The 27,773-nt window shown below is 42.1% G+C and overlaps 1 protein-coding gene across 1 annotated transcript in view; it reads right to left on the bottom strand.

Annotated features, from left to right (window-relative positions):
• The window catches only part of LOC138967049 (orexin/Hypocretin receptor type 1-like), a 185,442-nt gene that overhangs the window by 8,411 nt on the left and 149,258 nt on the right, over positions 1-27,773 (bottom strand). Inside the window, exon 3 of the mRNA XM_070339505.1 lies at positions 17,818-17,936. Coding sequence (XP_070195606.1) covers positions 17,818-17,936 — 119 coding nt within the window. The remainder of the gene's footprint in view (positions 1-17,817; positions 17,937-27,773) is intronic.

Raw genomic sequence — 27,773 nt, 5'->3', positions numbered from 1 at the left:
TAACTCTTTCCGGCCTGTGCCCGACAGTTTGTCGGGTGCCTCTTTGCAGCTTTCTCCACCTGCGCCCGACAATCGTCTCAATCGAGTGAAACAAGTGGTGATTCGAATGCACAAGACCCGAGAGCAGGCTTCGATTCTGTTACAGAGTTAAACGCGTTTTAGTGAAGTACCCATCAGGTTTGCGCTACAGTTCCAACACTCTCCAGGCAGGAGAGGTTGCTGAGCCTGCACTGCAGTCGGGGCTCATAGGGGTAATGCCACCCAGCAGAGGACCACATTCAGCCGAAGTATCTGCTGATGTGTTTTGGACATGACGTGTGTGACTACCAATCCTGTTGCATCGCACCACAACGAAAGAGAACTAAATGACTTTTCTCTTGTTCTGCCCTCGAAGCACTCAACTAACACGAAAGAACACGATAAACGAGAAATGAGTCGGATCTAAAAGCTGAACATTTAACGAGTGCTGAAAAAAGTAACGGACGCACACAACTTTTGCAATTTTGTTTTACTGAGAGGGAAAGTGAACGAAGAAATGGGTTAGAAGATAAATGACAGAGAAACAAGAAACTAAATGTAATAACTGAGTGTTCACAGTCTTCTTGGACACGACGACACGAACAATTAAAATACTAGGGGTTCGCTTCGTTTCGGAATAAGCACGAAAGATGTAGCTCGACCAAGCTATTATATAGCCATTGAGGCACTCTCCATATCAACGAGTGAGTCAGAACATCCACCTTTGACCAGCATAAATTATCGAAAATTCAATCGGCCACTTTACTGACTCTCGGCCAAAACAATCGGCCATTTCAAATTTGAAGGCGTCAATGGCCGATGCTCGACAAGCAGTCTGAACGCTTCAGCTTGTCAGCTAGTTCCAGTAAGTTATTTACATATATATAAGTGAGTGGCCAGTTCCCACATCCCTCCATCTCCCATCGACAGACGCCTACCCCCCCCCCCCCCTCCACCACCTCCTCGTAATCCACTTTTTAGCAGTAACTTACAGTGACAAGCGTACAATGAGCAAATAGATTCTCTGTTACTCGAACGCATCTCAAGGGACTCGCATCGATACTACGCCGCTATGGTAACGATCTGTACAGTGAGTGCCTCCGCCAACGTTTTTCCTATCGGAAATGACCCTAATTTTCCGTTTCAACAAGCAAAACGACCCTTAATTTTCCTCCCCGACAGCAAAACGCTCTAATTTCTCAAGGGAGCGTTTTGTGGCCGAGACAACGGGACAAATAGAGCGATCACAATTCAACGACTTCCGGTTAATGTGAAAGTACTGTCCCAGGCCTAGGTCTTTATAGACTTTCAGGGGAGTACTGCGTGCGTTTATTGTCCTATTTGGGGAATTGAAAACCATTACTATTTAAAGGTGCCCTCGTACGCTTATAGTTTTATAGTGTGTGGGGGTTTATTTGCTGGGGGGGGGGGGGGAGGGGTAGCTCAGGTGGTAGGGTACTGGACTTGTGACCCTTGGGTCGAGGGTTCGAATCCGGGCCGGGACGGGTCAACTTTATGTGCACAAACAGAGACGGTATCCATGTCCGACCCCCTAAAGTGCAGATGGCTGACACCACCTAAACACGCATACATTTGTGTATCTCAAGTCGGGGTAAAACCCGGGAACATGCCCCAATTGGCTTTCCCGTGAGGCGTTAAACTTGAATATCTCTCGCTTACAATTTTTGCCATGAGGCATACAATTAGAATAAAAGCAATGTTGCAGAACTGACCAAAGAAAACTGAGTGTAGAAACATTTGCTTCGAAACAGCGAAATATATATTCTTAATCTATTCCTATGAATTTGTGCGTGAGATCTACAGTTTTTGGATAAAGATTGCTCTATGTACATGTACATGGGGCATTCTTGTCAAAGGATCGTACCTGCTCTGTAGAAAAGTGCACCAGGCTAGCAACAGCTACGGCTAAATTATATTTTGCAGAATATCTAAAGAAAACCTCAAGAACATAAACCTGCATAACAAGTTCAGAATACGAGGAGCGTCACTTGTCATTATCTTGTTTTTGTGTTTTGATCTTGAACTCTGTTGACAGACTCAGAAAGGATTAGCACTCAAGACCGCATACTCGAGGAAGCTACTGAACATCTCCTACTTCACCGCAAACCCAAGGAATATATGTGTAGTACCCCCGTCCATGTCTTGGGGAGACAAAGAGAATCTGTGCTGGCAACAGGCAAAAGTCGAACAATTGATCTGACCTTTTAATATCATCCTAAACTGTTTGCCAAAGTATCTTTGAAGGCGGTCGACACCAGTTTGGGCAAAGAAGAAATGACGTGTTAAAGAGTAGACATCATGCCAAAGTTCGTTGAGACAACGCACCACAAACCGTAAAACTGAAGGAACCCTTGCAAGTACCTCATCGCGTTCTGTGGGCGAATGACATAAACAAAGCACCATTATTTGAAAGGAATTTGAAGCCGAAGATGTTGTTCCTTAAAAGCACGTCGTTTCTGTGAGTGTTTGATTTGTTGATGTACGAAATTTCTCCTCAGGAAGAATACGGTATTCTTTCAAGGTATTCTATTGTATCATAACCATAAAATGCCTGGGTCTCACATATACGATTTTTCGGAAGTGTCGGGGATAGTTAAGTCGGCTAGGTCGGAAGTGTCGGATGCAAATTCGGCTCCAAATTTCACTCCCGACCTGTCCTTACGACTGATCCGACCATGTAGCCGACAAGCAGACGACAACCACCCGACTTTAGGGCCGACAAATCCGACATGTGTCCAGACACTTCCGACTGCAGTAACGACAATTCCGACTGCAGTTACGACAGGCCCGATTATTAGCTGAAAAACTTCCGAAGAATAGCCGACTCTCACGACCAGTGTAACGACTAAACCGACTAGCTAACGACTGTCCTAACGACAAATCAGACTGCCCTAACGACAAATCAGACACCATTACGACTAATCCGAACGACGCTATGCTACCGACAAATCCGACCACCCTTACGAGTCTTCCGACTACCGTTACGACTAATCAGAATCGCCTTACGACTAAACCGACACGCTTACGACAACCACCCGACAAATTTCTATTCGTCTGAGTCGGGAGGCTCTTCCGACTGTTTTGAACATGTTCAAAACAGTCTGAAGGGCCTTCCGAACTAACCGACTTTTCAAAAACAAAATTGCTAATTCTCACGAACTCTCCGACCTCTTCCGACTTCCAGCCGACTACCTAAAGTCGGGTGACATTCGTAGATGTGAGACCGGGGCATTACATAGTTATTTAAGTCATGAAATGTGTGTTACTTTAGGTATGATGAACACGCTTAAGATGGCTTTAAATTAAAACAAAATCATGGCAAAAAAGGGACCAGCAGACATCACTCCCTTTAATCTATTCCTCGTAAAAACTCTCTCTCTCTCTCTCAAATAACCTATTCGCGCAGAGAACATGGGCCTAGAACAAGAATTCAGTGTTTCCGATTGCCCGACTGATCCTATTTTTTTCTCCTGACCCCAGAACTTTTTTTTGACCCTTTCAATCAAAGAAATTAATAAAAATGAACACAATTTTGTGTGTGAGTTTTACAAGGAAAGTTTCTCCAGAAAACATAAATCTCACAATTTCCAGCCAATAAAAAGCCACATGTGCCTGTGTAAATAAAACAAGTCGCGTAAGGCGAAATTACTACATTTAGTCAAGCTGTGGAACTCACAGAATGAAACTGAACGTAGTCCGCCGCTTGTGCAAAAGGCAGTGAAAGTGACGAGCCTGTTTGGCGCGGTAGCGATTGCGCTGTGCTTTATAGCACGCTTTACTGTACCTCTCTTCGTTTTAACTTTCTGAGCGTGTTTTGAATCCAAACATATCATATCTATATGTTTTTGGAATCAGGAACCGACAAGGAATAAGATGAAATAGTTTTTAAAACGATTTCGGAAATTTAATTTTGATCATAATATAAATATATTTTTAATTTTCAGAGCTTGTTTTTAATCCAAATATAACATATGTATATGTTTTTGGAATCAGAAAATGACGAAGAATAAGATGAAATTGTTTTTGGATCGTTTAATAAAAAAAATAATTTTAATTACAAGTTTCCGATTTTAATGACCAAACTCACTCATTAGTTTTTAAGCCACCAAGCTGAAATGCAATACCAAACCCCGGCCTTTGTCGAAGATTGCTTTGCCAAAATTTCAATCAATTTAATTGAAAAATGAGGTTGCTGATTCCAAAAACATATAGATGTGATATGTTTGGATTAAAAACACGCTCAGAAAGTTAAAAAGAATAGAGATAAAGAAAAGCGTGCTATCCTTCTCAGCGCAACTACTACCCCGCTCTTCTTGTCAATTTCACTGCCTGTGCATCGAGCGGTGGACTGACGATGCTACGAGTATACGCTCTTGCTGTAAAAATGCAGTGAGTTCAGTTTCATTCTGTTAATTCGACAGCTTGACTAAATGTTGTAATTTCGCCTTACGCGACTTGTTTAGCCTTGTTATCGGAAACACAAATTTTTTTGGCCTTGGCTTTATTCCATAAGTCCTACATCCTACCTAATCTTCACAAGACGTTATGATTGGGTTATGTCACATACTGAGGGAAGGATGTACAAACTGTACGTGTTCAGATGTATGTCATTTCTCTACCAGCCAGACAGGGACCTTGTCTCGGAGAGTCCATTGTTTGCAGAGAATTGCAAAACGTGTGAGCCACCGCAGTGTTCAAATGGAGAGAGTTCGCAAACAGAGAGAGAGAGAGAGAGAGAGAGAGAGAGAGAGAGAGAGAGAGAGAGAGAGAGAGACAGACAGACAGACAGACAGACAGACAGAGAGAGACAGAGAGAGACAGACAGACAGACAGACACAGAAATCCATGCCTGTCCTGGAATTCTTTCTTGAACTTAGTGTTAAAAACCCTACATATCTGACGAAAAAACTAATTCCCTCTCGCGAATAGCTTTCGTCACCATAAAAAAACATTTAAAGAATTACGCGAAGGCATTTTCTTCTTGCTCTCTTTCACACAAGAGACGTCTAAGAACAATAGTCTAGTTTCTTTGTTTTTTGGGGTCTTTAAGTTTACCACTCATGAATTGGCATACTACAGACATCAGGCGGATATTCTGATGAATTGGCACCCTTGCACCAAGAGTCTAAAGCCAAACTAGGCCAAGTAAAGTTTTCGTAACACAATAGGCATATTTATGAGAAACGAACATTTTGTAGGCAAGAGATTGTCTCCGATGATGTGGATCGTTACTTCTCGACTCTACAAAATATCCAAGGGAATCTCTCACGATTGCGTCACGTCTAATACTCAAGCAAAGATTTACGGACGTCACGCGGTCTGACAATAGAATGACGTAGGTATGAGAGAGGGAGAGAGGGAGAGAGGTTTTCGGGTAATATCTATTGTTCGCAAGATTTGTGCGAATTTATGCCATCTACTAAAAAAAAAAGAAGGAAAGAAAGAAAGAAAGAAAATGAAATTGGCCGGGGAAAGTTTTGTCCAAAAGTATAATGCTATTGTTGCAGGTCTCGGTTGAAGCTATATGTACTGATGTCGTTACAGAAGATACAGGCCTACGGTACGTCTGGTTACACCTACAACATTTCCAATGAAAAAGTGTATCACGTTGTTCTTTGATATTAAACCAGATCGGCTGAGTATTATAGAACAGATATGTAAATGAGCTTTCTTTCCTGTTCTTTCAGGTTAGCCATTTCAAGAAGCGTAGTTTCTTCTCAGCGTTCTCTTCATAATTATTCGATCGTAAGTGTTGAGCCCCCAAGTTCCGAAGATAAGCTGTTGATACAGACCGAGTGAATATATGTGTCAAGGATTCGCAGAACTTTTAGGCTACACAGGCCATTTTATACTGCGTTTGTATCTCAGAAAGAGGGTACAGTAACTGTTGAGAAAATCCTTTATTTGCATGAATTTGCAACTGACCCCGGAATTCGCACGTGAAAGGTACAGTTCTGCAGAAAAAAGTTGGAGTTGTTTGTAGGGTTCTCGGTGCTGAGAGTGCAACCTACTCAAACAAACGTACGGAACGGGGACAGTGCTGTAGAGAAAATAACTGTGAGGTTGTTTTTACGGTTCTCGGTGCCAACCTCATGGACTTGCTGATTGTGCAACCTTCTCCCAAAAACGTACGAAACGGGGACAGTGCTTTAGACAAAAAAAAAAAAAAAAAAAAAAAATGTGAGGTTGTTTTTTATGGTTCTCGTTTCCAACCGCAGGGAGATTTGCGGAATTTTATCGTTCTCGATACGAAATGAGTCCGGTTGCTCCAATTTTTCGGGGAGGGTTTTGTGTGTTTGTCACACTTTTTCTTTACGGTCAGTTTTCATGACATCGGTGGTGCAGAACTAGGAGATGAACGTTTTATAGGTCATTTAATGCCCACCAGCTACGGTGCAGAATGGTTTTGTGCTGAACATAAATGCACGCAAACAAATATTCTCAGAAATAAACTAACATAAATGCATGCAAACAAATATTCTCAGAAGTAAACTAACGTAAATGCACGCAAAAAATATTCTCGAAAATAAACTAACATACACGCATGCAAACAAATATTCCCAGAAATAAACTGTCTTCGGCTGAATGCTCTTTGTAAATACTGATCACCACTCAGTACAGGGGACCGTTTCCCTCTTCCTCGAAGAGGCCCATTCCCAGCGACTGGCGTGTCCTATCCTTCAGTTGCTTCAAGGGAAGCGCAGATTAATGTCACTGGCAACATCTCAGTGATGCGGTGGAATGCAGAGGGAGCTGCGCGTCACCACAATAATGTTTGGAATAGTAGGAAGAATATTTTTTTACAATATTTTTTTGACTTAACCCCCCCCCCCACCCCTCCCTAAACAAAACCAAAAAGCGAAAGAAAAACAACAACCAAAAAAAAACAACATATTTGACAGGATTTGCTGAAAACAAAACATCCGCAACACAAACAAAGAAAAAACACCAAATAACTACAAGAACAACAAGAACAACAAGAACAACAACAACAACAACAACAACAACAACAACAACAACAACAACAACAACAACTCTTTCTTCGAGAAAAAATTGCTGTTGCTGCCTTTTCGTCCCTATACTTGGGTGATTCTAACCTATTTCCTCAAAACCAGACAAACTGCAACTTTAAAAGCGCTATCCCCGACGATGGAGTACAGCTGCCCTCGTGTTGGGGAGATTGGAAACGGCCGAACACGCAATTTTGCTATTTAGATGACAGAGTGATATTCTCTGTACCAAGGCGCCCCGCGAGTGTTTCTGTAGGCGACGGTTTTTTTTCTCTCCTTTGTATCTTATTTCTGATTAGCTCCCCAAATTGTATAAGACTGCCTTTTAATTTGGAATTACAGTATTGAGATAAAGGAACACATAACTTTGTAGAGGGCCCCAAAGGGGGGGTATCATCACGATCACGGGAAGGGAAATTTTAGCTTTCACGATCACAGTTACCTTGATTTTTGTTTTCACGATCACAAACACCTTGACGAATAGAGGATCATAGAGTGATACAGCTGTGAAAAATGTACGTTGAAAATAAAATGCTTTGCAATAATGCCCATCAAGATCACGAAAACAAATGACGATCACGATCACGAGACTTGATTTTTTTGTCATCACGGATCACGGGCAAAGTCCCATCACGATCACAGAAATGGAAATTTCGGCAATCACGGTCACAGAAAGGTCAAAAAACGCCAATCACGATCACGATTTTAAACCCTTTGGGGCCCTCTTTGTAGGTCCGAACGTTCGGAACCAGCTTTTCCGTGCACTCTATGTATGTTGCAGTGAGCGATTGACGATAGTGGAGAGATACACTATCATGAACACAACAGATTAAAGGAGTAAATGCTTTTATTCAAGTTTGGAAAAAGGTTCTCCTGAGAATTTCTTGTATTTGATACTTCGCGTTATTGAACGTGTCTCTCTTTATTCATCTATTTTTTTCTTTAGTTAACTAGTTATTCTTGCATTTAAAACATATTTTTATTCTATTTTCTTGACAAGGTTCTGACTCAGTATATAGAAAACTGTCATGAAGCGTAACAGTGAATAGCGATCTCCTTGACCTTTCAAGCATTAGTAAACAAGTGTAATAAAAAACGCTCGCGCTGGACCCGAGTACTCTTCAGATTGGCTTGCTCCCAAATCAAGTCAAGTTTTTATTGTTCATTACCCAGGGGCATTATAAACAATATTCGCAAATTCAATAATGCACAAAGTACCAAGTGATCAAAAAAAAAAAAAAAAACGAAAAAAAAAAGAAAAATAGAAGATAAGAAATGAAAAAATGAAAAAAATATTTGGAAAACAAAAGTACACAAACAGTGAACACAAAATATTATAGTACAGAAAATGCAAACACACACACACACATTGATTCCTGGCAATGGTGGACACAAAACGAAAATACGGTTAACAAATCCCAGCACTATGAAAAATTGCTACTAATTAATTTTATAAATTCCAAGAGTTTCGTCAACAATTTCTTATTTCTTGATACAAACAGTTTTTTGTATTTAAGTGAATTTGGTTTTTTCCAGTAGAATGGTGGAATAAGTTCTGCTCTTTTTTCATTGAAAAAGTCACAAACAAACAAATAATGATACTCATCTCCTATATCTTCTGATGTACATTTTCTGCAAATGCGATTCGCTCTAGGTATATTAAGGTATCTTTCTTTCTGTACTGGCAGGTTGTTATTTGTAGTTCTAAATTTCATGAGTGTAACGACTTTTTGGAACGACAAGGATTTAATGTAGTCTTCACACACAAAACTATCTTTAAACATTCTATAATTACAAAAAATGTCTTTTGTATCCATTTCTGAGAACCAATTGTGAATATACTGGTCATATAAACACCGCTTTACTTTTTCTTTAAACCAAGTAGATGTATATTGAGAAACAAATTCTTGTTGTATCCAAAACCCAGAAAGACCTATATCACTTAACGTTTTTTCTATGCATGACAGATAGTCAGAAGTAAACATCTTTTGCGAATATAGTCTATAGGTAAATCTGTAAGCAACACTTGAACATTTATTTTTGTTAACTGGGTCAATTAGTTTATACCAATAACAGAGCATTCTACATTTCATATTGACATCTAAGGGATATTTTCCAAGTTCGCCAAAAACCATTGCATTAGGGGTGGATTTTCTTAGTTTGAAAACTATCTTATAAAAACGCAACTGAAGCTTCGTAGCTAAATCGCAAGAACCTGAACCCCAAATTTCACAGCCATATAGTAAAATCGGAACAATCATTTTGTCAAATAGATCAATCTGTATATCCACGGGCAATGAGAGTTGTCTACATGTGCGAAGAAGAGCAAACATAGCCCTTGACGCACGGTCATACAAATTTTTTTGTGCTACCGAAAATTTATTATTATAATTAATCTGTAACCCTAAATACATCACATCAAGGACTACCTCAATTGGCTTATCATCATACGTAAATTTAGGTATAATTCTTATTTCACCCCTTGAAAAAACAATGACTTTCGTTTTTTTAACATTAATATTCAGTTTCCATTTCAAGCAGTATGCATGCATTTTATCTAAGCATTCTTGCAATTTCGTTTCAGACTCAGCACAAATCACAGTGTCATCAGCGTACAATAATACAAACAGTTGAAACATTACATTCACATCAGTATCATCCATACCAAGAGAAACAGCTTCTCTAGAGAGAGAAGTCAATCCATCACTAGTTTCCCCTAAATACGGCTTTAGGTCATTTAAAAACAAAGCAAAAAACAAGGGAGACAAATTTTCTCCTTGTCTGACCCCACAAATGCTAGGAAAATAACCAGAACATTCACCTTTAACTTTAATACATGATTTTGCTTTATCATACATATTTTTAACAGTTTTCAAAAAATTTCCATTAACATCAAAGCTAACTAATTTCTCCCATAAAAGTGCTCGCCGAACTTTATCGAACGCTTTCTCATAGTCGACAAATGCACAGTATGAAAGTTTTTGTCTTGTGCGCGTTTAAGACCAAGTGATTGATCTGTGTGAATTACAGGCATTCCCTTTGCTATATAAATACATTGCATGCGAGCCGAGGATGTGCGTGGTGACTGGCCTTTCTCTTTTATTTGTAATTTGATCACAGTGAAAATGCACACACACACACACACACACACACACACACACACACACACACACACACACACACACACACACACACACACACACACACACACACACACACACACACTCTCTCTCCCTCACTCCCTCTCTCTCTTCCTCTCTATCTCTCTCTCTTACACACACACACACACACACACACACACACACACACACACACACACACACACACACACACACATACACACACACACAAGTACAGACTCATGCACGCGCACGCACACACACACACACACACACACACACACACACACACACACACACACACACACACACACACACACACACAGTAACACTAACACATGTGCACAAAATGAACACACACACACACCGCGCGAGAGAAAAAGACGTCAAAGACTTTTGACCGTGACGTAATCTTTTTATGACGCTATATTTCTCGTCAATGTGTGACGCGTTCGGCTGTTCTATGAAACTGCCTGGCTGGCTGTGGCTCCGCGAATTCCCCCCGCCGCCAAGTCGTTTTTGTGTGGTTATTTCGCATTTAGGTCCCAGGTAACATTATGAAGTTTTAATACGATCAATCGGACCTATTATCAAGTTAGTGTATCAACTTTTGAACGAACTGCGCCCAGTAGTTTCCCAGCAATAAGCTGTTAAGTCGAGACACACACACACACACACACACACACACACACAATTAAAGTCTGCTGGACCCTTGTACTAGCGTACTCGGGGATAAACTCTCTCTCCAGTCAATATCCGGGAATATTGCCATTTCATATGTAACGTGGATTTCCATTGGTCAATTGGGCAAAACTGAGCTCATTGTAAAAGTGATATCGACGACATTTCCGTCGATATCAGTTTTGATATCGACGACCTCTTTATTGCTTCCCCACTTCAAAAACAAAAACACCTAAATTTAAAAACAAACAAATATATATGAAAATGTAATGATCCCAGAATTTAGTTGAGCAAGTGACTAAAGACGTTTTGAAAGAAAAGACATTTGGAAATACTGAAAAGTACAAGAAAAGAGTGAACAAAAAGAAATAATAATCAGAGGGAGGGATATGGAACAGCCAAAACTGAGACACATACTTTTGTAATTTCTTTACAGTGAATACAAAATGTCCAGAGAATTAGCAATATATCTAACATTGACTGACTGTGTGATGATATCTTCTGCTATTGGTCTGTTTCGACAGTGATATCAAAATCTCGACCTCCAGTCTCGATTTTGATATCACTGTCTCAACAGACCATAGCAGAAGATATCATCACACAGTCCGTCAATATTGGGTAGTGTCAAAAGTTATTGCTGCCCAAGTCAGAGCTCTGTAAAATAACAGAGAGGCGTAGATAGAAATCCCAGAAGGTACTACTGCCACAGTAAATTATTCCCTCACCCAGATAATGGAAAACATCATGACGGCGTCAGTCTCGGTAGCTTGCGTATAGAGTACTAAGGTGATTCGTTCGGCTGAATGGGATCGCACCGGAATCAGTGGAGACGGTTTTTCCCTGGGGGATATGTATGTGGTTAGTACAACTAAGAAGGTAAAACTCCTACCTCTCTAAAATATACATTTGATAGTAAGATGGTGGTCTCAGTGTTTGAAACTATTTGCATTTAGGTCTATCGCAGTAAAAATGAAGAAATGTCGTGCAGTTGACTGACTTCGATGTGAAAAAAACCCAACAACAACAACAACAACAACAACAACAACAACAACAACAACAACAACAACAACAACAACAACAACAACAACAACAACAAAATCAACGACAACGACAACAACAACCACACGATGGCGGAAAGGACGAGAACGTTACTTTCTGGAGACTGTCTAACTCCAAGACGCCAGGCTTCAGCGGGGCTCCCCACGGGCGCCCCTCCAAGTGCGTCCCGGGACCTCCACTTTAAAATTTTAGAGGGTCCATAGACCCCCACTGCGGTATTTTAGAGGCTCCCAAGGGTCCAAAAGCCGAAAAGTCCCAGTGTACTTATAAAACATTGTGGTCACGTATAGTGTACTGCGAAGTGTCGATTGCAGTCTGAAAATGGTATCTATACGGTACGCACGATAAAGGAAATTTAGTGCGTCCTAGGACCCGCTCTTTTAAAATCTAGTGCGTCCAGGGACCCCCTCCATATATTTCTAGTACGTGTTTTCGGCTTCTAGTGCGTATAATACGCAGAGACGCGCGCTATGGGGGGAGCCCTGCTTTAGTATCAGTCTCAATTATACCAGCCAAACACCGCACGTGCTACCTGTCATAAACAGTGGTCTACTGGCTGCAGATTACCAGTGGTAGTCCTTTTTAACGCCAGTATTGGTAGTGTCTGTATCTAAGCGCGGCTTTAGGCTACACGTCCGCGGGCCTTTGAGCCAGGGCGTTGCAGGAACCGAATACAGTATTCCGTTAAGTTTAAGCTGCACGGCGCGTGATTGGTCATCTAAGTCACGTGACCGTCTGTCTGCTGCTTTTACTGAGGTAGGGGCGACCACACGAGGGATCAGAAATGTCAGACAGTGTGAGATAACGTTGGTATAACTTCAGCTCTAATCGCCAAAAGGATGTGCTCCTGTCATGTTCACGTATAGCCAAGATACTTTGTGATTTTACGCTCCGTTAATAGGAAAGGTCGCGTTGAACTGATGTAGATTGTGTGATGAAGAAGAGACGAGGGTGGGGGAAGGGGGGAAGGAGAGAGAGAGAGAGAGAGAGACTTTTAATGCCCTTGGGGTGGTTGATTGTCTTTAGCACGCCCGCACGCACGCAAACGGCCCACCCCGCCACACAGACACAAGACTGAAGAAGAAGAGAAAAACACCCACACCCCCTGAAATATAACTACATTTGTACTTCGCCAATTGTTCATGTTCGGAACTCCATCAATCAGCCTATAACGTGAGAGCCTATTTACTACGTAGTCTTATCGAAACACACATATATATACAATTATAAAGTACTGTAATCCGATCTTGGTTCATTTTGCTTGACATTCCCAGCTGGCGATGTCCTCACAATTGAACCCCGGCGAAGTCGATTTCGCGAAGACCGAACATTCAGGGCTCTCTGTCTATCTCTGTCTCTCTTTCCGAAGCTTCGTGCAGCAAGCTTCGGGAAGTAGTCTTCTCGAAATCGACTCCGCCAAACCAACTTTCAGGTTTCATCACAGTAGTCGAGCCAGGTATCTTGTAAACTGGGATTACGTGACATGCGGGAAGAGCTAAACAAACAACTTCAAGTCATGTGGTAACAACAGCCTCTCATACTTTGGTATTACAACGTAGCACCGTGAAAAGTAGGATATGCGCCGAAATGGCTGCGATCTGCTGGCCGATGTGAATGTGTGATGTATTGTGTAAAAAAAAAATTCCATCTCACACGGCATAAATAAATCCCTGCGCCTTGAATATGTGCGCGATATAAATTGCATAAAAAAATTAAAAAAAATCCCTGCGCTTAGAACTGTACCCACGGAATACGCGCGATATAAGCCTCATATTGATTGATTGATTGACTTATTATGCTCTGATACGGGGGAAAAACTCCGGTCACAAGCAGTAAAACCCGGTACGGTTTACCGTTTGATGTATTTTTCAGGAATTTAAAATAAAACTGGGTATAACACCGGAATTTTCCGGTTAACCCTAGCACTGCTTAACTCTTACATGACACCACACACTGAACGATTTTTTTTGTAATAAAGAAAAATACAAGAAAAGCTTACAAAAGAAAAGAAGAGAGAACAAAATAATTCGGCAACATATCACTTTCAATCACAATTTCAGGCCAAAGACGCAAGTCTGTTTTTTTCAGAGGGACCATAAATATTATAGATTTTTTCCCTACTAGGAATTTGAGAAGATAAACACACTTGTAATGAAACTGTCCTACACGAGTATCCCTCCCTCCCACTTCAACACGCAATGAAAGGAAACGAAGAGCAGAGGGTTAAAAGGCGGGTCAAGTTGCTGAAAACGGAAGAACAGAAAAAAAAGCTAGGGAAAAAAGTATGAGAGAATGTAGGAGGGAAGGAAGGAAAATAGAGACCATATTCCACTCCCCATCCCCCCCCCCCACCACCACCCCCAAAAGGATGAGAAAGCAAACAAACAAACAAAAAAAACACTGCTGGGCGGTTCAAAATCGAAGTTGTGGAGGGAGGTAATAATGTCGACACCCACCGACACAATTTCGAGCTTTTAAAAAAATGTTTTTTGTAAAAATGTTATTCAATTAATAAAACACAAGATAACAAACATGGTAACTGTATTTTCTGTTTGCACACATACTCTCTCATTTACATGGGGTTCAGAAAAACTTCTACATTATACAAAAGGACTAAAAATAGTCATACGTGAAAAAAATATACGTGTCAACATGTGTAGCATCAAAATGATCATATGTCATCATATATTGATCTTTTTAAAAACAATATTCGCATCATAATGTATGGCTGTCTTTACCTTATATCAAAGAAAATAAACCATAATTTCGAGCTGAAGTGGGCTATAAGAAGGCCGGCCAGAGAAAACAGGGGAACTGTTAAGTGGAAGCAAAAAAATCCACACAGTATCATTGCATTTTTGAAGAGCTGTCTGGCCTTTGCTGGAATACAGTGACGCCCCCCTCCCCCTTCCCCCCTCTACCACCTCCCCCCACCTAATATTACACCCCCTCCCCAATTTAAAACTCGCCCAAATTTAACACCCCCCAGTAGATGCGGCTGCTGACCGTGCGCAAGCGACGCAACAGGCTCATGGGTCTCGGGGGAGTGGTGCGCTTTCCTATTGTAGGGGAGGTGTATCCATCCTCTCTCTTCACATGTTTGTGACAGTACCCAATATTGACGGACTGTGTGATGATATCTTCTGCTATGGTCTGTTGAGACAGTGATATGAAAATCGAGACCGGACAGAGGTCTCGATTTTGATATCACTGTCTCAACAGACCATAGCAGAAGATATCATCACACAGTCAGTCAATGTTAGATATATTGCTAATTCTCTGGACATTTTCTATTTACTGTAAAGAAATTACAAAAGTATTTGTCTCAGTTTTGGCTGTTCCATATCCCTCCCTCTGATTATTATTTCTTTTTGTTCACTCTTTTCTTGTACTTTTCAGTATTTCAAAATGTCTTTTTTTCTCAAGAATCTTTAGTCACTTGCTCAACTAAATTCTGGGATCATTACATTTTCATATATATTTGTTTGTTTTTAAATGTAGGTGTTTTTGTTTTTGAAGTGGGGAAGCAATAAAGAGGTCGTCGATATCAAAACTGATATCGACGGAAATGTCGTCGATATCACTTTTGCACTGAGCTCAGTTTTGCCCAATTGACCAATGGAAATCCACGTAACATATGAAATAGCAATATTGTCTGCTCTCTTTCCTCTCTCTGTCCAGAAGAAGAAGACCCCCCCCCCCCCCCAAAGTTAAGACACCCTTGCCCTTTTAGGACCTGTCTTTTTACGACCTCTGTAAATTTACTCACGTTTTAAAACTCCCTCCTTTGACGGCCTGATTTTCTCAGATTTTGAGGTTACACATGGGGTAGCAACCTTTCCACTCCTATATCTTGAACCCTTTTATGTTCCTCCCCTCCCCCCCCCCTTCCAATGCCCGCCATATAATATCACCAAAACTTTGACGGCTTTATTAGAAAAATGCGATCAGTTAGGGTCGCACTAGTACTCTTGACGCCTAGCAGAGAGACGACAAAATAATAACCAAGTTTACGTTCGATATTAAATGCGTGTGTTATGGATAAGATGCTAGCACAATCTACCAAAATGTTCCGGTCTGTTATTGCAAATGTCGCAACCTTTTGGGAGGAGGACATTTTGGCAAAGAGACAATTTCAGGCTTATTTCTTAGGAATGTTGGGTCTTTTGAGTGATGAGTTCATCACGGGCACAATCTACTTTCTGAGCTTATGTCTTGAATGTCGCGACTCCTCTGAGGACAATTCGCTGGGGGAAAATATACGACCAAAAGAGCAGCAAAGACGAACGTAGAAGTAAAAATGTTTTAGCTGAGAAAAAAGATGAAGTAGAGAGATGAAAAAGACGACTGTAGAAGTGAACATGTTTTAGCTGAAGAAAAAGATTGCAGGGTTTCATTTACTAGTGCGCCCTGCGCCATTGGCGCATTAAATCTGAAAATGTCCCATCACAGTTTTTTTTTTTTTTTTTTTTTTTTTAAACCTCAGTTGCATGCAGGTTTGCTACTACAATTATTTTTTTGCCTTATCTTTTTTTTTTTTCTTTTTTTTTTTTTTGTGTGGCTTGGAGCAAACCTTCTTCATAGGTCTTTTCTTTTCTCTGTTAAATGTGTACATTTTTATATCAATAAACCTTATCAGTAAACTAATATGTTTAAATGAATAAATACATAAAAGTAATCATAACATAAATTTATTCCTAATGTTCAGCTCAGTTTCCAATAATACACCCAAATCTAACTTTAGTTAGTTAAGTTAAAGTTAGTCCCATCACAGTTTGCGTTAGTGCGTCAAAGGGCGCATTGAGATTACGTTCCACTGCGCCAGCAAATGTACACTTTACATCGGATTACACACACACACACACACACACACACACACACACACACACACACACACACACACACACACACACACACACACACACACACACACACACAGATAACACGATATAGCTGCTAATGCTCAGATGGCACCATATTGCACTATTTTGCATCTTTGGTCAAAACGCGTACAGGCCTCTTTGGCGCTACTTGCCGTCGACTATGTCCCATCCGAAGTTGGTTGAGGGGGACAAATGTTCCATTGCCTTTTTCTCCCAGGTTAAACCCTGATTAAGTATAGAGATGACAAAGACGAGTGTAAACATCTACCTACATCTAACCTGAAGGCAGAGGTATGGTTGAGAGGCGAGTAGCAGACAGGAGGAGTGTGAATACCTATGATACATATGGCCTTGATTAATCCTGGAGGTAAAGTTTCAGAGTTAATGATTATCTTACCTCGGGCCAAGATTAAACGTGTTTGTTTCCCGAGAGCAAAGATTTAAATTCTGTCCTTCTCGATTACACACACTTAAATATACTAAGTTTATCCTGCCTGAAGCGTTGTCTATATCCCCTGATCCAAGAATAAACGCAGATCTTACGCTTGGCAAATATCAAAAGTCTGAAGGCAATCAGACATCAGGGCATAGCCTGGACAAGAGAAGCCTCATGAAAATCGGCTAGGCACTGAAATTGCTGGTGGAACTTTTGCGCTGTTTACATGACGGCGATTTACAACCTAATTCGTTCTAACATCTGAAATCTCTCAAAGGTCGGTTGGAAAGTGGCCATATGAACCACACTTTGTGCTGTTTACATGGCGGCGATCTTCAACCGAATTCGTTCTTATTTCGGAAATCGCCCAAAGGTTGGTTGGAAATCGGCCATATTCTTCTTCTTCTTCGTTTATGGGCTGAAACTCCCACGTTCACTCATGTTTTTGCACGAGTGGATTTTTACGTGTATGACCATTTTTACTCCGCCACTCAGGCAGCATACGCCGATTTCGGGGGAGGAAATCGGTCACATGAACCACACTTCAGCACAGAACAGAAATGAAGAGTCTTTTTTAATTTTTTTTTTACCTGAGAGCAAACAGAAGGTTGAGGGGCAGGTAGCACATGGCAAACAGGAGCACGATGGCAATGAGCATCTTGGCCACTTTCTTCCGGGACGACAGCTGCGCTTCCGTGTGACTCCGGTACTCTCCGTAATCATCTGAACACACATTATACACAGCAATGTAAACAAGGAACTTAGTCGATAAATATCGACAGGGGGCCGACAAATGGTTTAAATGGGAAATGTGTGTATATGGGTGTGGGTTTGAAACAAACAAACAAACCAACCCATGTGAACCCCGGGCCGCAGGCCTTCGATGTAGTGATTGAAAAAAAAGGATGTTCTCAAATGGTTCAATTCTCATTTGGTCTGATTCTCAAATGGTACCGGTATACTCCCCCCCCCCTGGCCGCAGGCCTAGGAGTAAAATTTTATAGACACTGACCTTCTTCCCAGGGGTCATTGACCCAGTTTTAGCTATGAGAGGTGGTTCGCCCAGAGGCTGTAGAGTATACTGGGGCGGTCTCTTTGATGTCTTGAGAGGAAACTTGGCCAGGGTAGTACATGCACCAGAACTGGTGGACACCAAGGACAAACATGAAATCGAAGCAGTTTGCTTTCAGAGGGAACGGTCGTCAGCAACTCAAACTTCTCTGTTTTCTTTTTTTTTTAAATCTGACTTTCTTTGTGGCCCCCTGACTCCGCCCCCCTCCCTCCACAAGGACCGATTTTTGTCAACATTTTAAAGGTCGCTAGAGAGGGGTTCCACTGTATGACCTAACCGCTACTGGCAGACGGCCTCAATCTTCACGCGCAAAGACGAGATTAATAGGTGCTCGGTTTTGGTATTTTGAATTACATTACATTAAACCTTTGTTGGGTTTCATGGTCATGGCAACAGCCATAATAATATTACATGATGTATAATATCATATTTCAGCATATGTGAATTACATGTCATCATACTAAACTGTCATACATTTTTATTCCTACATTATTCTGATTGATCACAACCAAACCTACTATCATTGGACACATCCAAATGCAAGCGCCTGTTCTTGACAATTTAGATCAGTGCAATTTCCTGGGTCGGGCTTTGCCACAGACACTCACGGTTTGGCCTGTAGGTAAAATGTACAATGTATTTTCTGATTTGTGCACAAAAGCTTTTTTTCTTTTTTCTTTTTTTTAACATAACAATGTTTAATGTCACTGTATGTTTAAAAGACCATGGTCATATTTGTAAAAAAAATGTTAAATTAGAAAATAAATAACATTTTGGTTCATGATTTTTCCTACACCTGTGCTAAAGATAAGAAATAAAAATGTCGGGTATATAAGTCACTCAAATACAGCTAGGTATGAATGGCTCGGTTTGAGTTTGTTGCAGTTGACCCTGCACAAAGCGACATATCATGTTTTTGTTGAACAATTTTGACGTCACCCCTCCCATAGGGTGACGTATTTCACAACTTCCTGTGTTACACAAACTCTGTGATGACCAATTTTGACGTCACCCCTCCCATAGGGTGACGGATTTCACAACTTTCTACAGATGAACAATTTTGACGTCACCCCTCCCATAGGGTGACGGATGTCACAACTTCCTGTGTACACAAACTGATGACGTATTTCACAACAAAATGGCGCTGCCCATGGTCAACCTCGAAACTATCCGTATAGAATGGGGGCGTCCTCGCCCCCATAACAACATGCAACGATAGGTAGACGTTATGTGTGTGATACGGGGCCTTTAAAGTCATTTGAAAATACAAGAAGATCATCCGATCCTCCACTCTTCCTGTCCCCTTCACTGCAGCCGTTAAATGAAATATATATTTCCCTGTACGTGTGAGCTCAAGATAAAGTGTGTGTGTGTGTGTGTGTGTGTGTGTGTGTGTGTGTGTACGTGTGTGTGTGTGTGTGTGTGTGCGTGTTTGTGTGTGTGTGTGTGTGCTCGTGTGTGTGTATACATATATGTGTGTGAGTGTGAGTGCGTGCGTGCGCGCGCGCCCGCGCGCGTGTGTGTGTAGAGAGAGAGATATGTGTGTAGAGAGAGATGTGTGTGTGGAGAGAGATGAGTTAGAGAGAGAGAGAGAGAGAGAGAGTTAGAGAGAGAGACAGAGAGACAGAGAGAGACGGACAGACAGACAGACAGACAGACAGACAGACAGATTGACAGACTAAACCGAGAGTTAGAGATATAGTGAGGGCCCTAAAGTACTTGTGGGTTGGCAGACAAACAGACAGCAGGGCAGGCTTATGCCACACAGTCTGGCACACACAGACACAGGCAAACCGACACAGACAGATTGACTCGACACACACACACACACACACGCACACACACACACACACACACACACACACACACACACAGATGAACATGGACGGATGCCTTTGTTTTCTTACTGACGCACAGCAACCAAGGCATAATATTTACACTACCAAGGAAAGGGTTCCTTCTTCAGAACAAAGTTCTACAAACATTTATTCAATTGTAAAAACGCCGGATGCTCTTGCTTTCAGCAGTAACTACTGTTCGTATCCCTTGAGGCAAATACAAGAACAAACCCCAACAACCTAACAAGAACAAGAACAACAGCCACAACAACAATGAACACAAGAAGATCGTTTTTCGAGAACAAATCCCCAAGCGCGTAAACAATGAGTGGTATGATAGAATAAACGACATTCTCATGGCGTCAAACAAGGGAGGCAATAATTATGACGTCAGTGCAATCTGTTTTCCTCGCCTTTCCTGTACTCTCACAAACTCTTACATTCTAAACCCAGCTTGATTGAATTACAGTGGGGTTTAACGCTGTGACAACGGCTTAAAAGTATTAAAGTTCCTTTTGACGTTTTTAGCAAACATAGAGATTATCAGGTAATCTTTATGCCTACATGAGAACACATAGACTCGGCTTCTGGAAGGTAAGCTGTTTCTCCCTAGCGTCTCCAGTGACTCTTGACAACGAGTCAAACTTTGTGTTTCCTGTCCGGTCCTACTTTCAGGTTTAAATTAATGACAGGCTGCCAGATAGTCAGAACAGACAGACATGAAGACGCAAACATGCACACAGGCCAATATTTGTTTAGCTATTTTTGTGTGTGCTCGGTACTTCACCGACACATACGAAATACGCGCATGGAGGTACACGCAAATAGGCCACTTTCCGGCCACCTTCCCACTTAAAAGCACAGTAAGCTTCCCATAAACCATCACAGATACTGTCAGGCTTTTACACACAGTACAAACACCCTTTCAATTAAACACTCACCGCTTGAGAACATCTTAGGTGCCCTCCGTAAAGAGCGAGCAATTTTCAAAGAATTTATTTTTGCGTGGTTTATCTTACCCCTGAGCCATCGTGAACCCGTGTGATCCAGTTTCCTTTTTTTCACAATGTAGTCGTCAGTTTGTGATTTCCAATGCGACTCGCTGTAAGCTTATCTGCAATAGCACGTTATCATGTACCTCTGAATCTAAACGCACCAAACGGCTGTGATTCACACGAACTCGAGCGATGGCTTTTGACTGTTCAGAGGAACTGGCGATAGGCATTACCGTCGTCTGCTACGAGAAACACGACCTTGCGTGACCCTGCTTCCGGGCTTTTCTTTTTTCCAACTTTTAAAACGTCAAATTGTACCGTGCTGATCTTGTCTTGATGAAAAAAGAATTCTTTTATGTTTCAAGAATGTTTGTGTAACAAGCTGTCAATTTATTATTTTGATTTTAAAAGTTAGGTCTAGCGCCAAAACGCACCGTCCGATTTTGTTATCAGACAGTCCGCACAATTAATTCTTTGGAAATTTCTCGCTCTCTACGTAGGGCACCTAGGATGTTCAAAAGCGGTGAGTGTGTAAATGAAAGGGTGTTTTTACTGTGTGTAAAAGCCTGACAATATCTGTGATGGTTCACGGGAGGCGTACAGTGCCTTTAACACACAGTTACCTATACTCGAGCATATATGCCATTGTGATTTTGTGTGGGGGCAGACACACAGACGTCATCTTCATAGATTTTTGAAACCGTAACCACTCTCTACTGAAAGGTCCAGTACGATAAATATCAACACAAAGACACAAGAAAACATGGTCTTGTTTCTAAAGCAATATCCTGTCACTGAAGTCAAATGAAATAAACAAGATGAAATAAGACGCGCAAAAAACAGAAAGAAAGAAAGTTTTCAAGAACACAATCATCCCCAAGCACGTTAGCAATAGGAGGTGTGATAGAATGAGCTAGATTCCCTGCTACTTTCAGAGCCCCCCCTCCCCCACTCCCCCTCCCCCTACCCCCCCCCCCCCCGCCAAAAGCAAACCAACGAAATAAAGACCAAAAAGTAAATGAAAGCAAAAAAGGTAGAAGTTTGATAGATAAATAGAAAAAAAGGAAGAAGAAAAGGAAGAGACACAAATGGGAGTCACAGAAGGCAAGCAACATGACGTCGGCGTGCCATAATTTTTACTCCCCTTTCATGAACTTTTACAAAACTTCTTGTGTGATCAGACCCAAAAGAGCGACATGGGATTTTAAAACTAGTAACAACGGCTTTAAAGTTTCTTCTGACGAGATTATCAGGTATTATAAGAAAAGAAGTCGGTGATGAGTTGATTCTTTACTGAAAACAAAAAACAAAAACATGACGTTTCGGATCATAGATCCTTCGACAGATCAAAAAAAAGTGAATGAAAATACGTCACAGCAAAAAACACGTCAAAAAAACGTCATTAATCTCTCTCGCAAAAAACGTCATACACACACATTATCAGGTATTCTTAATGTCTATATTCCGACACATACACTCGCAAATCCGACATAAACATGCCTACATGGCTGCAATTCTGTAAAGCCTGATATTAACTAAGCGAAGTCGACTTCACGAAGCTTGGGAACTGAATTTTTGGTAAAAAGAATTAACGAAGTCTTCGCAAAAGGGCATGCATTTGTAGTCTCGCATAAGACTTTGTTTCTTTTGCACGGCGTTTGCTAGGCATGCTCTTCAGCTTATTTCTACAGCGGTGTTATCCACAAAGTGCAAAGATGCCTACCGTCTCGTGCAAACATCTACACCGATCTGTCCATGCTTTTCATGGAATAAAAAAATCATTCAACTTTGACACAAGCCGATACTTGACAGCATGGTTGTTTCCCGTATACAACTGGGATTTTGTGTGGGTGCTGAATTTCACTCGTCAATTAACACTAGTGTCAGTTATAATATTAATTCAGCCAAAAATACTGCCCTGAACGAAAGCAGCCAGGCTGGGTTTTTTGTGACACAAGCCGATACTTGACAGCATGGTTGTTTCCCGTAACATACAACTGGGATTTTGTGTGAGTGCTGAATTTCACTCGTCAATTAACACCAGTGTCAGTTATAATATTAATTCAGCCAAAAATACCGCCCTGAACGAAAGCAGCCAGGCTGGTTTGTTGGTATGTGTCCTAGCTGAAGGATACTCTTATCCCGTGTAAAAGCCTGAACGGTGACGTCCCCATTCGCCGCTTCCCATCTCGCCGCTTCTCATCTCGCCGCCAATTATCTTGAGTTTTGCAAGAGAGGCGATTCGTCTGTCACACACACACACACACACAGACCCACACACACACACACACACACACACACACACACACACACACACACACACACACACACACACACACACACACACACACACACACACTCAGGTAAACGTGTCAGTTTTTTTAACCTGTTTTGCACGAGAAACTTCTTCGCATAGGATACGGTAAACTCAGGTAAAACTCAGGTAAACGTGTTATTTTTTTATAATATGTTTGCACGAGAAACGTCATATTCATCGCATGAAATACACGGGGGCGAGATGGCACTGCTTGGGGGGGGGGGGGGGGGGGGGGGGCGAGATGGCACCCTTGACAGTTTAAAAGCAAGTAGACCGTGAAGGCTTATTGTCAAATTAAACGTTTAAAATCCTATGCCTCTCGACATCACACCATGATTAGCTGACTTAATCCACACAATTGCAGCAGTGTTTTGATTGAAACAAGTGCTTCTAGCCGGACAATACCTCCTTAAGCTTTATGGACACAGTCACGGTCAACACTTTCAAGCAAACATGAAGAGTGTTTTAAAGTCATTGCATCCTTGCGCCCCTTTCAGAGCATTCGGCTCTGTTTTAAGACCCAATGTTGCAAGGTCACCCGCAGGCAGTGTTTTCCGGCATGATATGTATTATGTGTGAAAATATAGTGAAGTAAGTAAATGGACATGCCTAATAGGCAATCTATCTCTCATATGTGTAGGATACCTAGGATAACCAGTTTTCTCCCCCCCCTCACCCCCCCTCCTCCCCTCCCCCCTTCTGTATTTGCCTGTTTATCTGGATTTTATCACCTTTTTTCCCTTTCCTTGAAGCTGATCTTTATGAAAATTGATTTGCTTTTTGACCGACTGAGTAATCAGTGATTCCAAATAATGATTTCATAATGTTATGGATTTATACAGGTCACATTAGGATCAAGTTGTCCCAATGCTCCCCCTATGGTGCTTGCCCTACCTCCTGCATTTCTACCCCAGTATGCCCCTGCCACCTCTACTCCAATCCCTCCAGCTCTCTTTACCCCTCCGTCTGGCTTACAACAGACTCTCCCCTCAACTCACATCCAGCCTCTTTACCCCTCCCTCTGGCTTACAACAGACTCTCCCCTCAACTCACAGCCAGCCTCTTTACCCCTCCCTCTGGCTTACAACAGACTCTCCCCTCAACTCACAGCCAGCCTCTTTACCCCTCCCTCTGGCTTACAACAGACTCTCCCCTCAACTCACAGCCAGCCTCTTTACCCCTCCCTCTGGCTTACAACAGACTCTCCCCTCAACTCACATCCAGCCTCTTTACCCCTCCCTCTGGCTTACAACAGACTCTCCCCTCAACTCACAGCCAGCCTCTTTACCCCTCCCTCTGGCTTACAACAGACTCTCCCCTCAACTCACAGCCAGCCTCTTTACCCCTCCCTCTGGCTTACAACAGACTCTCCCCTCAACTCACAGCCAGCCTCTTTACCCCTCCCTTTGGCTTACAACAGACTCTCCCCTCAACTCACAGCCAGCCTCTTTACCCCTCCCTCTGGCTTACAACAGACTCTCCCCTCAACTCACAGCCAGCCACTTTACCCCTCCCTCTGGCTTACAACAGACTCTCCCCTCAACTCACAGCCAGCCTCTTTACCCCTCCCTCTGGCTTACAACAGACTCTCCCCTCAACTCACAGCCAGCCTCTTTACCCTCCCTCTGGCTTACAACAGACTCCCCCCTCAACTCACAGCCAGCCTCTTTACCCCTCCCTCTGGCTTACAACAGACTCTCCCCTCAACTCACAGCCAGCCTCTTTACCCCTCCCTCTGGCTTACAACAGACTCCCCCCTCAACTCACAGCCAGCCTCTTTACCCCTCCCTCTGGCTTACAACAGACTCCCCCTCAACTCACAGCCAGCCTCTTTACCCCTCCCTCTGGCTTACAACAGACTCCCCCCTCAACTCACAGCCAGCCTCTTTACCCCTCCCTCTGGCTTACAACAGACTCCCCCTCAACTCACAGCCAGCCTCTTTACCCCTCCCTCTGGCTTACAACAGACTCTCCCCTCAACTCACAGCCAGCCACTTTACCCCTCCCTCTGGCTTACAACAGACTCTCCCCTCAACTCACAGCCAGCCTCTTTACCCTCCCTCTGGCTTACAACAGACTCTCCCCTCAACTCACAGCCAGCCTCTTTACCCCTCCCTCTGGCTTACAACAGACTCTCCCCTCAACTCACAGCCAGCCTCTTCACCCCTCCCTCTGGCTTACAACAGACTCACAGCCAGCCTCTTTCAAAGACCCAGGAGTGGAGAAACAAGAAGAGACAGGGATTGGACCAGCATGGTCAAGCTACTGAGAGGAAGAGAAAAGTTTTTGACTGCAAGCGGTGTGGCAAAGAGCGCAGCAGCTCCAACCACAAGCAGTTCTATGGCAAGTGGTGGTGCTCTGAGAAGTCAGGGATGCCTTATGATGCCTGGCTGGTGGAACAAAAACAATCAAGGACTGAGAGGAAAAAAGACAAATAAGCCAAAAATCTTCTCACATTCTGTCTACACTGACTTCAAACCAGCAGTTTGTGTTTTCTCCTATGTATCCTGTCTCCTCCACCCTCCAGCACCAACAAAAAACAAAAAACAAAAACAAAAAAACACCCTAATGCTGCCTGTTTGACAAGAGGTTTTTTCTCTCACAAACAGAAGGTCCCAAGCCCTTGAAAAAGCAGAGGGGGGGAATTTTTGTGCTATCAATAGTTTCAACATTTATTTACCAAAAAAAGACTGTGAAACACAGTTCCTGTGATGTAATGGCAACATGTTGACCGTCTATTTGGTTAAATATTCAGGTCTCACAGAGCCTTTCGGTGATAATAAAATTGTGTGAAATGTGTAATAACGGGCATAGTCTGTTTTCATTTTGCTTACTGACTTTTACAGCACAAGCCAGCAACAGTGAAAGCGGCATATCTCCCATCTCAGTAACCAGCCTGTTTGTATCTGACAAGGATAGCCATCATAAATCTCATTTTGGGGAATCGAACCAAGACAGACTGAACTAATATGATGGAAAGGGTGCATTCTCTCAAAGGCGGAGTGTAATACACAGAAGATTTTTAGAATTGCTTCAGAAAGAAAGCTTCAGTTGTTAGTCCTAACTCATGTACAGCTTCAAAGATGATAGGAATGTCGATCGTTTGTTTTCTTGACTAATTTCACATCCTCATGAGGCATAACAAATTTCTTTCCTGTTTCCTCCTCCCATGATAACTTTCTTTCTGAATATCTTGTCTCCTACATTCTTTTTGTTCAAATGTCCAAGCATCTTGACATTTAATTTGCACATCAAAGCAACAGCTTTGCAAACACCTACCTTTCCCCTCAAACTCTGCACCAAAACCCACTGCAAAAACAAGTGGTGTTAGTAGTACTTAAATTTCTGTAATAGTTTAACACACATTTTTTCTCCTCATTTTTACTGTTTGTTTGTACATAGTGTGTACTCAGTATCTTCAAATGGACAATAGCTCAGGTGGGATAGAGCAGTTCAATAAGTGGACATAATTTCCGGAAGACTTAATATCAAAAAGCGGCTGCACATTCTGTCAAGATATGTTATTGTTTGTCTGTGCACTTAAAAGACCGTTGGGTTGATATATTTGTACTTGTGACTAATATATTGTTTGTCTCAAACGTTCCAACAACTTAGCTTTCTTGTCTTTCACACACACACACACACACACACACACACACACACACACACACACACACACACACACACATGCACACACACACACACACAATAACACACAATAGGAGAAACGCAGAGAACAGTCAATTAATATGTTCGTTAGGCCCTACTCCCTGCACAAAGAACAGAGAAAGACCCCAAAGCCCGGCTAACAAAGGCTGCACACGCATACAATAGACAGAAATACATCCTACGATTTTTTTTTTAAATCAAAAATATACATTTTGGGGGGTGAAAACGGACGAAAACTTCCTTTTTACACATCATCAGTTATGGGTATGTTCTACCAACACATAAACGCAATGCAACACGTGCTTTTGTCTACTTTCGTTTTGTAATGCAAATAGCCAAGCCATGTGTCTATTTTTAGCTTCCATTGCGAAAGTAGAAGTGTGACGAATGATAATGGCTGTTAAAATTGCAGCAAATTATGCCGAAATTAAGGAATAGCCAACAGAGAAGAATGGCAAGATGCATACCACTCCCCCCCCCCCTCCCCTCCCCTCCCCTCCCCTTCTCCCCACCCCTTGTTGTGCCCGTGGCCGATTTCTTTGACGTACAAATTACTTTTGACTTCCTTCTTTGTTGAATCCCCATCTCTACCACGCCTCCCTCCCCCCCCCCCCTTCTGTCTTGTTTTGCATGTTTCCTTCAATTATGGCCGAGA

This window comes from Littorina saxatilis, linkage group LG5, assembly GCF_037325665.1.
Source record: "Littorina saxatilis isolate snail1 linkage group LG5, US_GU_Lsax_2.0, whole genome shotgun sequence".
NCBI classification, from domain to species: Eukaryota; Metazoa; Mollusca; class Gastropoda; order Littorinimorpha; family Littorinidae; genus Littorina; species Littorina saxatilis.
The sequence above is the reverse complement of the archived record's forward strand: the minus strand, read 5'-3'. Positions and strand labels throughout refer to the sequence as shown.